The sequence below is a fragment of the Propithecus coquereli genome, unplaced genomic scaffold (assembly GCF_000956105.1).
Source record: "Propithecus coquereli isolate 6110/MARCELLA unplaced genomic scaffold, Pcoq_1.0 Scaffold1, whole genome shotgun sequence".
Taxonomy (NCBI): Eukaryota; Metazoa; Chordata; class Mammalia; order Primates; family Indriidae; genus Propithecus; species Propithecus coquereli.
Window position 1 is genome coordinate 6,856,092 of NW_012133857.1, and position 13,661 is coordinate 6,869,752.

The 13,661-nt window shown below is 45.8% G+C and overlaps 1 protein-coding gene across 1 annotated transcript; it reads right to left on the reverse strand.

Annotated features, from left to right (window-relative positions):
* Positions 1 to 1,798: 1,798 nt before the first annotated feature.
* On the reverse strand, positions 1,799 to 3,459 carry CCRL2 (chemokine (C-C motif) receptor-like 2). Its single transcript, XM_012659298.1, has 2 exons — positions 3,418 to 3,459; positions 1,799 to 2,866 (listed from the first exon to the last, which is right to left on the reverse strand). Exon 2 carries the CDS (start codon positions 2,852 to 2,854, stop codon positions 1,799 to 1,801), a length of 1,056 nt encoding a protein of 351 aa, XP_012514752.1. The 5' UTR covers positions 2,855 to 2,866; positions 3,418 to 3,459.
* Positions 3,460 to 13,661: the final 10,202 nt, after the last annotated feature.

Below are 13,661 nucleotides of genomic sequence, written 5' to 3' on the forward strand. Positions count from 1 at the left end.
GAGTTCCTTCTCCCTAGCACAGTGGTTCTCAGAGTGAGGTCCCCGGGCCAGCAGCATCAACATCCTCTGGGAATGTGTTAGCAATGCCTAAACTGGGGGCCCACCCCAGACATACTGAGTCGGAAACTCTGGGGTGGGCCCAGCAATCTGTTTCAACACAGCGGTTGTGATATGTGCTAATGTTTGAGACCCACGGCCATGGAATCTAGTTTGGAGCCATTTATTGTTACTCAAGCATGTCACTTGAGGTTCTCTTCCACCATCCTAACAAGCTTTTCAAATATTTCTTCTAACACAAATGAGGTCTTTGGTTATGAGGTAGTACATGGCGAATTCCGATGTTTGGAAAACAAGATGTTTTTCCACCTCGTTTCATCGATATACAGCAAATTTCTGTCCATTACTCTTGAGGAAGAAATTAAGGACTCTTTTTGGTGGGCCAGTGTGGTTTCAACAGGTCATAGGTCTCCACGTGTCCCAATTTGCACCCAATCCAGCTAGGGAGAAAAGAGCCTCCTATGAAGGAGGGACAGGGACCCACCGTTTTCCTCAAAGGTTCAGTGGCATGAGCAGATGCCTGATGCCGGGAGGGGAGTAGAGTGTGCTCTGGAGCACAGCAGGAGTGGGCGAGCTGGTTAGGCCTTCAGCAAGGATCAGTGCTAAGCCTCCAGTTCTGTCCATGGCAAGCACGATGCTGGGCCATCAGGAGGAGGCAGCCGGCCAAGGCCCTGTGTCTGCAGGACTCAGCCACGAACAATGGCTGTCCCATATCAGCAAGGCAGTGGCAGCTTTGAGGCCTCCAAAACCAGGGCAAGATTATCAAGAGACCAGAGAGTGTGGAGTCTGGCTCTGAACACCAGAGACGGGAAGACGGTTTTGGAATCAAGGATGAGCCACCCTTACAGATCTGGGGGGCACCAGGGACATAACCCTATGTGACAAGTTGGCCTTCCATTGATGTGGCAGGCGAGAGCCTATGCTCTAGTAACTCAGCCGCAGGAAGGGAGACATCATTTGGTAGTAACAGGTTGGTGAGGCATGTGTTATATTTAAAAGGACATAGCATTCATTTTATTAGACATTTCTAAACATAATTTTGTGCACTTACTGTGTTAAATGTCCTAAGGTTCCACAGCCTTGAAGATAAAGTAGGAGGAAATCTAGAAACTTTGGGAAGCTCACAGGTTGGGGTGCAGGTGTGGGGTTCAGGGACTTGTGGTGTGGCAAGTAATCAAGAGAACTTCTACCGAACGTACCTCTTTTTCCCCATAGCCTCCAGCTAGCCAGTTCTTTTAATTATCTGCAAGAAAATGTGCCTGAAAAGCTACTTCCATATAAATAGGTTGTTTCCAATTTGGAATGTAGTCAAATTGACTTTAAAAGCAATTTGTTAATTGTTTTAAGATACATATAATAAATGTTTTAAAATACATTCATTCATGTATTTTGTTGCCCAATTTTTGGAATTTTGGCATGCTGGAGCAAATGGTACCTGGATTTGTGTCTCAGTCCTGTCATTTTCTAGTTGTATGAGCTTGGCCAAATTTCTGAGCCTCGGTGTCCTTCTCAGAGAAATGAGACCAGTCCCATCCACACTGTGGACAGGCAGGGAGAGGTGAAGGCGCTCACGTTTGTAAAGAGCCTAGCACATTGCCTGAGACAAATTCGGTTCTCAGTAAATGTTTATTCACCTGTTTCTTCCTCTATCCTATTGGATATACAAATATGTAAAAAACACAAAACAACACAAAGACACAAAAACCCATGTTTATTTGTCTTGCCATTGATGAATGCTAGTTCACACTAGGGTGGAATGGCTATGTTCGTCCCTTGATGCACCTTGTACAGATTCCTCACTGGATTGAGTTGGGGTGTTATTACGCAGGTGGAAAAGGCACCAGAGGTATTTCCTAAATGCCTTGTCGAGAAACACGTGGAGGAGAGGGTTGACACAGCAGTGAGTGGTGGCGATGATTTTTGTTATCTGAACGCTTCTGTCCAGATTATAGTTGCTCTTGCAGTCATCCAGGGAGAAGTATTCTTTGAAAGCAGACAGGAAAAGTGCAACATTGTAGGGTGCCCAAATCAGAAGGAAGACAACCACTATGGCAAAAACAAGCTTGAAAAGGTCATATCTCCTCTCCCGGAACCTTAGTGTTTTTCTCATTGGCACATAGCAAAATATCAAAAAGAACAACGGCAAAACAACAACTGAAATGTTCATCATTAAAGCCAGAAAATTCTTCCGGAATGTCTCGTCCATTGGCAGGAAGGGAGGTCTGCTAAAAGTGCACTTGTAGACCTGGGCTTCCATCTGAGGTTTATAAAACATGCATTCAAGCAAAATGACCAGAGTGATGACTGTTACCCACGCCAGGAAACTTGTAATGATGCGGCAGGACACCATCCTGGTGGCCCGGGAAAAGCATCGCATGTGCGAAAACACCAGGTATCTTTGCCCAGTAAGGAGGATGTTGAAAAGTGCCCCACCATATAGGCCTACGGAGCAGAGTCCAATGAGAATTTTACACATGAGATCACTGAAACTGCCCCCGTGGGAAGCAGTGTAAGCCCAGAATGGCAGGGTAAGCAAGAAACACAAGTTTGAAACTGCCAAGTTTAAAAAATAGATATTTTCCGTGTGTTTGAGTCCTTTATATTTTACCAGGATAAGCACAACCACGATATTGCCCAGGAGACCGGCCAGGAACACCAGGGAAAAGAGCTGCGGCTCTAGCTGGGCTGAGAGGACCTGGGCGTCATATTTGTCACATTGTTCTGCCTCGTTGTCCTTTAGATCACCCTCTATGAGGACATCATAGTCATCCTCTGGTGCCGATGTGTAATTAGCCATCCTCAGGCTGCCCTGTGGAGAAATGGGAGATTATCTTTCCCTTCCTACAGCTGCGTTACCCCGGAGGAAACAGCAAGCAGCACTAGTGCCCCTACAGCCCCACGTTCTCTTTTCTGGCACTGAATTTCAGCCAGAGTAGGTCTCCATCTCAGAAGATAAACTTTTCTTCCACATGTGCCCACTTCCCCGGAGCAGCCACTGCCCCGGATCAGTCGTCAGAGCACGCAGGTGCTCCGCAGTGTTCTAGCCGCCACGGGAAATAAAGCAGGCATGACTCTATCTTCACAGAACATACATTCTTTTGGGAGAAACAAGACTTGTGGACTTGAAAACAGCATGTAAGAAAATACACAATGAAAGAGAACCAAGTATTGTGGCTTAATTTCAAGAAATTGGTGTAGATCCTAATTTTTATGTGTTTAAAAAGTCTGCTTACCCCCTGAAGCAGCTTCCTGTGACAGGCTGAAATGTCTTTCTCTCGAAGGACATAAACAAATGTTTGCAAAAGTGAAACCACACTAAGCATCAACATGGCCATAACTGGCTAAATACATAATACTTACCACCGGACCGAGTTCCTGGGGACGAGGACACAGCCTCCCGACCCGGCATCCGTAGAGCTGTGGGAACGGCCCCGGGTGGTGGAGGGCTTCCTTTTGAATAGACTGTTCCTGACCCTGAGGAGCACGAGAAACCACTGTTTATTCCTCTGGTGGCTCTGCCCCACCAGTCTCAGATCTCAGGGACCAACGGAAATAAAGAAGCTCAAAAGCTCCCTCAGACCTCCGGAGGATCTCTCAAGTGCCTGAGAGAAACCGGGAAGTTGTTTTCTCCTCCCCCACCCCCGGCGCCTGCACCCCGCCTTTGATTTCCCTGTGGCCTTCAGACAGCCGTGGCCTGGCTGCCCCAGATAAGGAAACCAAGTTATGCTGCTCTGAGTGATACGGAGGGAGTGATGTCAGGGGCTGGGACACACCGAGACCCCTCCGGCTGCTGACATGTGACTCTCTGAGTAGGTGACACCTACCAGCTACCACCAGAGGAGAGGAATGTTCATTGCAACCCAGAGTCCAGACCTGAGAGTCCTGACCCTCCCGTGCAGCTTGTCACCAGCACTTGTAGAAGCCCACTCCCTGATTTACTACACGGGTCAGGAACCTGCAGTGAGAACCAGTGAGTGGTGTGTGCTTGGGTTTTTATTTTCATTTTTGAGTGGCACTGTGTGCTTTGGCTGAGGGATGAGGTCTCAAGAGAGAATTTTGGAAAAGAGTCTGTTGGGAAGGGGCCGGGAGGTGGGGGGCAGAAATGGGGCCTCAGTGACAGTGAGTGTAGGGCAGCCCTGACATTGACACTGAGGAAAGCAGGGAGTTTTGTAAGCAGTGGTGAGCGATTAGTGCCGGGTCTCTTCGGGGAGCTGACCCTGCTCTGCAAAGGAGAACCATGGAGGGAAATCCCCTGGTGAGGTTTTTGAGGCGATGTCAAGACTTCAAGTCAGGCGGGAGAGAATCCGAGGACAAGTTTAACCCCATACTGAGGCTGGGGTTGGGGTGGATTGAAGGCCAGAAAGAAAGGAAACAGAGCATCCCAGATTGTGAATGGTGGGAGGCGGGGAGGCGGGAGGGGCAGGGTGTAGCTTGGAAGAAGGATGAACTGAGAAGAGCAACTTGAAAAGACTGAAAATATCTGCATGAGCTCCTCTCAGGTCAAGGACTCTCTGTAGCTGTAATTGACTTAATTTGGGACCAGTCCCACCCCTTTGCTTAGCACTTATATCTGGTTAAATGACATGCTTTTTCATGCCAAAGATGTGTCTGAGATAGCATTCAATGCAAAATGTGTGCCTGTCAAAATAGAAAATGAAGAAACCATCACAAGAAAAACAAACACAAAAAGAGCCCAGGCAGATATGAGATTGAGCACTAAATTTAACCCCAAGCCTTCAGCAGCCAAGGCAAAAAACTAAACATAATGATGCTTAACCTCGGAGGGGGGTGTGTGCGTGGGAATCTGGCTGTGACTGTCTTCCCCTTCCCTGCGGTGAGGTTCCCGGGAGTGAGTGAGGGCCACCATGCCCTGGGAAGCTCTACCCACCCACTGGTGGTGGCTGCAGCCTGGGGTCAGCAGTGGTCCTTCTTCCTAGGGTCTTTCCCTCCTGCAGCTGGGCGACTTGGAGCCACAACAGGATATCCAGCACCTTGAGTGAGTAGGTGGCGGTGGCTCATGATGCTTTATTCCCAATGTGCACTGGTTAGTTCCAGACAAGAGAAGGAAAGTCAGGTCAAACTCCGAAACATGAAAAACCCCATGAATTTAGACACACTGCTCATTATATGGTTCAATGGAGGAAAAACCCAGCAGGCAGGCACCTCACATACTCTATGCCACAGAATCACGTGAAATGTGAAGTTTCCCAAAGAAAAACACTGTTGTGTAAATTTGGGATCTCCCTAACTTCACAATACTAGCAAGGCCTTCATTTTCAGTATTCTTTTATTTTGGCTCCATTCCCAGCATGCTGCCTACCCACGTTCCAGCCACAGATTCTTAAAACTTCTTCTAAATTGGTAGGAAGGATTAGTTTAAAAGTCTGAAGTTGAGGCAGAAGGAAAGTTCTATGTACCATTCCCAAATCTAAACCCCAATAGGGCCATCCGTGTTGGTGAAACCACACCACATGCTATGGCTTTGGCATGCGGCTCACAGATCTTACCTTTGAAGGTCTGGGTTCCTCTTTATCGCTATCATTCAACACTAATTTTAGCCTAAGAAACCATCACTTTATACTTTCATTCCTCTCTATGTGGAGATCACTCATTTGCTCAATTCATTTATTCTACAATGTTTATAGAGTGCCCACCCCTGTTCTAGGTGCTGAGGATAAAATCTTGACCTTCACGGAGCTCACATTCTACAGACAGAAGACAAAATGAGTAAGTAAATTGTAGATTAGTAGGAGAGAAGTGCTATGGAGACAAGCAAAGCAGGGAAAGAGAATAAGACGGGCCAGGGACTCACATTCTAAATAGAGTAGTCAGAGAAAGCCTTGCGAGGAGATGGGCACTGAAGCAGCAAATGATCAGGTCCAATGATGAATGCTCATCATCTCATTCTTTCTCGTTACCAAATTCTTATATCAGGGAGGTTGAAAACACACTAGGTGAAAACTTTAGCAATAATTCTACAGAAGGTGCAGCAATATTCCTCACGTTACACTGACCCTCAATAAAAAAGCAAAGGGCTCCAGTTGTCAATTTATTTCCTTCCAGACCCTAATCGCACTTGTCTTTGTCCTGCTTTGTGATTCTAGAGCTAACACTGCACACATTTCTCTTTTGCCAGCTGGCATAGAAGTCATGGGAGGGTCACAATAAGAGACAGGGTCTTTTCTGTCCAGTTCCAGAATTTGTTTTTATTTTGTGTTTGCTCCTTGGGCTGACCTGCCAGTGCTATGTGTATAACAGAGTAATCACTCCTCCTCCCATAGATATGGAAGCAAAATATTGAGAGTAGGGAATATGTAACAGAGAGAATGGCCTGGAAAAAATGGCAAAAATATTTTATGTCTCTTTGAAACATCCTCCACTCCTTTTTGAAAACTAAAGCCTGCATCCCTGCCTCAGGCCAGTGGTTGGGAGGGGCAGGCTAAGTCTTTTATTTATTTGTGCAACAGAACCGTGGCCCAGCCCTGACTTGGTAAAGGGAGGTCCTGGGTGGAGGTCATGTGATTGTCTGCAGTGGAGATGAGATGATCAGAATCATCAACTGTAGTTGAACAGTAATTGCCTGAAGCTGAGAACCCACCCTTTAAAATCTCTGTATTTCTGTGAATGTTCAGGAAATTTGGATTTTGAGCTGAGAAGGTCTGCCATTTTTCCTCCTTTGCCGGCAAAGTAATATCTTTCCTCCTCCCCAAAACACTTGTCCTTGTTCTTCTAATTCGGCCTTGTGGACAAGTACCAAGTTTTTGGTAACATGTGGAGATATAGAGTTTCCCACCCTCCTTTGAAGTTTGCTGACACCACAACAGGTGGCTTCCTGTTGAGTTTTCCTGGCACCCTGAGAGTGGCTTCCTTGGCAGAGGCGTGCTGGAGACCCAGGGTGCCTGCCCTCCTGTGAGTCTCACTGGGACCCCTTCAGGCAGTTTCCAACCTGCAGCACCTCGGCAGACTTCTTGGCCATCCTCTGGGCTACAGCCATACCCTCTCTAACAAGGGCTGAGAGAGCCCGGGCAGGGAGGGCATCCCCCAACTTTGCCCCTTCTTGGGTGCCTTTCCTCAGCCTAGAGATAGCATTTTTCCTATGCTTGCATTCCTTGTTCTGTAGCTTTCTCCTTACTCCCTTCAGTAGAGCATCCCCTTTTATTTATAATTATTTACATTTAGTATTCATTGTTCACATTACTGGTGTGGTTTCTTCCTCTTGACTGGATGATTGATGCCCACAATGTTAAATTTACTTCAGTGTTTGTTTTTCCATTCTTTAGAGACTTAGGATAATGGGCTCCAGTTCCTTCCAGATTGTTGCAAAAAGCATTAAGTCATCCTCCAACACTGCAGGTACTCACTATTAAATTGGAACTAATTGATGAGCACACATGTACGTGGATGAAGTAAAACTCAACAGAAATCAAGCGGGGGGCAGTGGGGAGGACAGGATGGGTGAAAACCTACCTAATGGGTACAATGACCACTATCTGGGTGACAGACACACTTATAACCATGACTCAAGCATTATAAAAGCAATCCATGTAACCAAAATGGTTTGTATCCCCATAATACTTTGAAATAAAAAAAGGAAAAACATTAGTTCAGTGAAAGGGTGGGAGAATGCTGGGATGATGACTTGTTTAGAGGTCTAACTTGATATTGAGAAATGGGTATTAGAATGTTTCAAATTATGATAATTTAATTAACCCTTACAATGGTTTCTTCAAATATCTGTTCTCTCAGATTATCAAACAATCTACCTATGTAATTTTTATGAGCAAATATTACAGAATATTTGTATGGAAAAAAGAATTCATGATAGTGATATTCTCAAATAATAGCTATTTTAAGTTTTAAATAGCACTGGTTCTTAATGGAAAATGTGCAAAATCTATTTTTAGAAAACAGTCAACTTTCTGTTGAATTAGTTGTTTGGTACTGAGTAGTTGATTGAAGGGGCAAATACCCTCATGTTATAATTTTGGGGATTCTGAGACTGCTCATCCTGTCCCCAGATTTTCTCCCTCATACTGGCTAATTCCTAAAATTCCCCCTTAGTGCTTCCCCCTCTTAGTAGCTGGGATACCTAGGAGGACAGCAAAAGAGAGGTGATACTTCTAAAATCCAATTTTATTGATAACCAACCCTGGAGATACAGATTTTATATGTACTTCCCAGAAGAAAAGTTGTTAACTGTTGCCTAAAGCCGTCTTTCCTAATGCATGTTCAGTTTATTCTGCAGTATGCTAAGAAGTGTAAAAAAAAAAAAAAAAAAAGGTATGTGTATGTGGGGGAGGGGATTTACTCAAATAAATTTGAAGAATAGCTGGACTAAAAAAATAAAGCAAGTTTCTCTACTACAGGATTTCTCAGAGGTTTTGATATGTTAATAGACATTATGACCCTTCCTGAGGAAGAGAGGGTATGCAGTGTTTCCCAAAAGTGTTTGATCACAGAAACCCTCTTTAAAATTTTCATACAGACGCGTATGGGCCAAGGGGTCTCTAGAGCACGTTTTGAGAAATGTCTCCTTGGATATACAAGCATTACTGCGTTATGTGCTGGCCCTGAAAATGGGCCCCCCCACAGCTCTGAAGGAGCTAATTGATGGAGGGTCTTGGTCACTGCACTCTGAGACCCACCTCTACATTCATGCCAAGGCCACACCTACCACAGGCTGCTGCCCCTCCATGTCCCTGTGAGGGACAGGCACAGTGACAGGCCCATCCCTAAGAGATGGACTCCTCTGATGAGCAACTTTGGCTGATGTTTGCTCCCAACCCTACTTCCTTCCCTGTCTCTTTCACTTGGTGTCAGACCTGCACTGTGATTCAATAGCTTTCCCAGCTCCCCCTGGCTCCCTTTGCTATTTCTCTCACAGACCTTCCCTCTAATACTTTCCTTTTATGCCAAATCCCATCTTTTGGCATCTGTACCTTGATTTGAACAACACAGTCTTGGAAGGAAAGGCACCAGCTCCCAGAGAGTCTCGAGTCCCTTGCTTACTAGGGACATTTTGTGCATTTTGCACATTTTGCAGCACCTTAACCCCTCTCTTTTCTTCTGAGCCCCCATCTACCTGTGGCCTGCTGGGACTAATATTTTCGGAAGACATAAACCACTGAATCCCGACATACCCCGTCCCTGTCATGTTTAGTCAACTCCTCCGGTCATACACCTTTTTCTATTTCTCATTGCTGTTCTGCTTGTCGCTACCTCTGCCCTAACCTCTCTTCTCAATGTTCCATTTTCTCCTATGTTTCTCCTCTGTGCCTCTGGAATCTGGATGTGCCTCTGGATGAAAGGCAATCTCCCTGACATCTTAACTCTATTCCAAGAACATTCCCAGCATCTCTTGTCCCTTGAGGCTATCCCTCCCTTCTCACATCCATCTCAAATGCTAGACTCAGAAGGTGGTATTCATGGCCTCAGTGCTGCTTTTCAACCCTTAATCCTATGCCTAGACATATAGGAGACTGTGCTGGTCTCCAGTTCTCCAACTGGATTACCCTCTACTACCCGTCACTGCTACCATCCCGTCTGCCTGATTGCCCCTGTCTTTTATTCAAGACTTGTGTATGTGGGTAAGGGGCTCCTATTCACCCCAGTTCCATCATCCCAGTGACCTTATTGTCCACAGGGACCCCCATCCAGTGCCCAAGTCTCTAAGCTCATTAACTGAACTTCGCTGGCCTTCAGTTTTACTCCACTGTTGTCCACACCCAAGCTCAGATTTTCGGGTTCATTAACACTGATTTACTACTGAACTCTTACAATAAAATCTCTCACTTTTCTGATGATGGCTGCTACCCCTTTGGTCTCTCTCACTCCATTTACTCTTTCTGTACCTTTTATTCTTCATCAAGCCTTCCAGCCTCTGCCTATCAGCCCCTCCTGTGGTCAGATCCCTCCTCGTCCAGCTCAGATCCAATAGCCTATTCCTTAGTCCCTCTCTTGTCAATAACCTGACCTTCCTTGAAGCCCCAGCCTTAGATAAATTGATCAGTCTACTTCTCCCCTCCCTTCTTTCTTTGAGTGTGTTTCTGAACAGCTGTTTAAAACCACTTTGAAGATAAGATCTTCATGAAGATAAGATCCATTGCTCATTTGTGGTCTCTAATCTCAGCTAGTTTCCAGAGATTTTTCTAGGTTCCCTGGTAACTCTTCTGGGTGTTACAAGTGATCACTTTATCCCACTTTTTATCAGCTATTTCAAGCCATTTAAAGATTCTATTCTCCACCCCTCCCCGCCCTCCCAAAAAAACTACTGCCATTTACTCTCAGAAGATAATCTCATCTCCTCCTTTTCTCAGAGCTCTCAACTCCCTGGTCCCCACTTTCAAATGTAACTGTGGTGTATCTACATTTTTCCTCTATCCATGGACGAATTTGCTCCTCTTACTTATATCGAAGGCTAATTTCTCCTCCTGCACTCTGGATCTCCTTCTGTTTAAACTTCATCAGTTGTTTCCCTATTTTCTTTTAGCTCCAACCTCTCCTTCCTCTATTAGGATCTTCGGAATTTTAAAATGCTCAGGTCTCTCTCTTAAATAAAGACTACAAACCCACCAATGACCCTGCACATTGCTCTAACTGTGTACTGTCTCTTCTCTCCCTCTTGGTTAGTTGTTCAGACTCACTGTTTCTCCTTCGTCATTGCTTGTTCCCCACTCGATTCCCTGCAGCCTGGCTTCTGTCCCCACCATTCCACTGAGACTGGTCTCCCAGGTTTCCCCACACACCCTTGTGGTAAAATGTAATCAGCTGCTCTGCTAAGCTGGGTCAGCTAATGCACATGTGCCATGAACAGAAAGTGTCTGATTTCTCCCAACTCTCTAGTACTGCAAACACTGGCAACAACAACACCCTAAAGCCAACAACACATAAACACCATCACACCTAGGGCTTCCCGAGCTGAAGCAGTGCTTAAGATATTGAAACCCTTCTAGAATCTAAAACGCATTAATATGGGGCTTTGCAGTGAAGATGGCAGAGTGAAGCAGGATTACAGACTCTTCCTTCTCTAATACTTCACAAGGTGACCAAAATAACAATTTTAACAAAAATTCTAAAATTCGTCAGCAACAACAAGACAAGAAATAAAGTACAATCTTGTACTAAAACTTTGAAATGTATTATGTTAGAGCTATGCCTGAACCCAATCCTACTATAGACACAGCACCGAAGAAAGAAGAAAAATCAATAAATTCTGAGAATTATCCTAATACTCTCCAGTTAGGAGACAAGTGGACTCAGAAGGTGAGTATGTATTCCTAGAAAGAAAAGAAAAAATTCACGGTGTAAAAGCTCCTACATCCCAGAGGGTAGGAGTGTTTCTAGGACTATTCATAGTGCAGCACAATGTCTGAGTCAGAGCAGTAACACAAATTCTGCAAGAGTGGGATACACCCTCGTATACAGTGAGTGGGCTCCGGTAATAACATTTTGGTCCTTTTTTTAGGATTTTGATTCTTTATAATTACTTATAATAGTAATGAAATACTTTTAATAAAGTAATGACTTAATCAAATCTTCCAGGGTTCTAATAGTATATAGAGCTTTGTTAGAGGTATGTAATAGGTTTGTTAGATCTGCCAACTGTCACTCATGGTGATCCATTTCCTTGTGTGGTTTGTAGTCTCAATGTGAGCTCCTCTTTATTGGAGGTGATTTTCTCTGCAATAACTTTCCTTGGTCTGAAGTGGGAGGTCTCCCTTCCAGGGGAGTTTTGTGTTTGTTTCATCCAGAAGCACTGGTAGTATCGATGGCCTGAGATGAATTTTCCTGCCTGGTTTTGGGGGTCTCCCATTTTGAGAGTATTATAAAATGGAACCTCATATTTGCAGGAAGCATGGATTTTGGATTCTCAGAGTAGACTTTTCCCCTCACCACTTAGAGCATAGGCAAAAATAGATCAGCTTTCTTGTCCTCCTCTGCCTGTGGGTGCATTTCTTCTAGTCCATCTTTTCCCAAGTGCTGGCTTTATGTCAGGATCTCTCAGTTCCAGCTCCCCATAGAGCATAGCCCAAGGTCTTGCTGTCTGCCCCCATGTTGGAGTTACACTTAGTAGCTGTTTTTCATGTGTGTGGACTTTGATTTGTCTACATCAGACAGTGGCCAAAATAGTAACTATCCATTGAGTAGTGTTTCAATGAATGTTTGTTGTAAATTGCAGCTTATTTATTCATTTCACAGGAAATCCTTCTGCCCTCCTATATCTACTCTGTGCTCTTCTCCACCCTGCTTTATGTCCAGAGAGGCATACCTTGTTAATAGCAGGTCCACCTATCCTCTGATTATCAGTTGGGTTTGGCCATGGAGAGTTTTAGGCCAGAGATTAGGGAGTCAGGTCAGGGAGTTTATCCCCTGGCTCCCTCCTGGTGGGGTCTCAGTGGGCTGATGTGTCCCTTGACCTAAGTGCAGCTCTTGTCAGACCTTGTGCTCCCTTCCTGCTTCCGGCCTAGGAGCAGAAATGGTGTCCTGCTCTCACTAGCACCAGGCGCCCACCACATAATGTGGTTTCCTGATGGCCTGTGCAAATGTTTGTACAGAATCACCTTACTAAGCTTTTCTCTGTGCCATTTGGTTTCTGCCATGACCCTGAATGACACATCTCTCAAGTGCAGGAACTTTGCTAGACTCCGGGAGAAAATGGTGAGGAAAGTAGACCTGTCCTCTGCCCCTATAAGCACTAACACTCTACAAGGGATTGGTCGGGGACATAAGTGACTATGATTCTTGGACTTGTGTGCTCAGCTGGGGGGGGCACAAGGAGCTGGAGGAGCAGTCCCCAAGGGCGCCTGGCCTTGCCTGTGAGGGGCGAGTAAAGGTTTCCTGGGCAGGTGCTGTCTCAGCTGGACTCAGGGGTGGGACCTGGCCAGGAGAGGAGTGGGGCCTCTTGCTCTCTCCTCCCTTCCTCCTGATGTCTGTGTTTTCAGGTTCTTGAGGGACCCTCTACTTGTTTCTCAGAGGTGGTGAAAGGGAAGAGAGAGTCATAGAATTCAAGGTGACATTTTATTACTTATTGGCATCTGTGACTCAGTTTTAGTGAAAGATAAAATTGAAACCAAGAACCAGACTATTTGAGGTTGGATTCTGGCATCCAGGCCTCTGAGAAGCAGAGTTGTGTGCAGAAACCTTGTGGGGAGGGGGCTTCCAGGAGACGCACCTGGAAGGGAGTGAACGAGGCAGGATCAGGCAGAGGGAGAAGCTGCCTATGTTGTGGTCATGACAGAGGACTCAGTTGACCCTACAAGGAGCTGTGGAGCTGGGGTGCCTGTCAGAGTTGTCCTGAGTTGAGGGAGGGGCCCATCCTCTGCACTCCCACATTGGCCGTCATCGGCTCAGCCCCCCTTGGGGGGGGTGTTCATGGGGCAGCCAGCTCCAGTTCCCAGTGCGGGCCAGCTGTGAGTCTCAGCAGCTCTCTCCCCACCTGTGGGGGTCGGTAGTGGAGGGTTGCACTGGCTCTGAACAGGGCATGTGGGCCGGGTCCCATGACTCCACTGTATAGCTGGAGGGTTCTGGATTTCCTGCCAATTTAATTTACCCTGAATGACAAGAAATGGAAACTGGAATTTCCAAAGCCACAATGTCACAAGGCC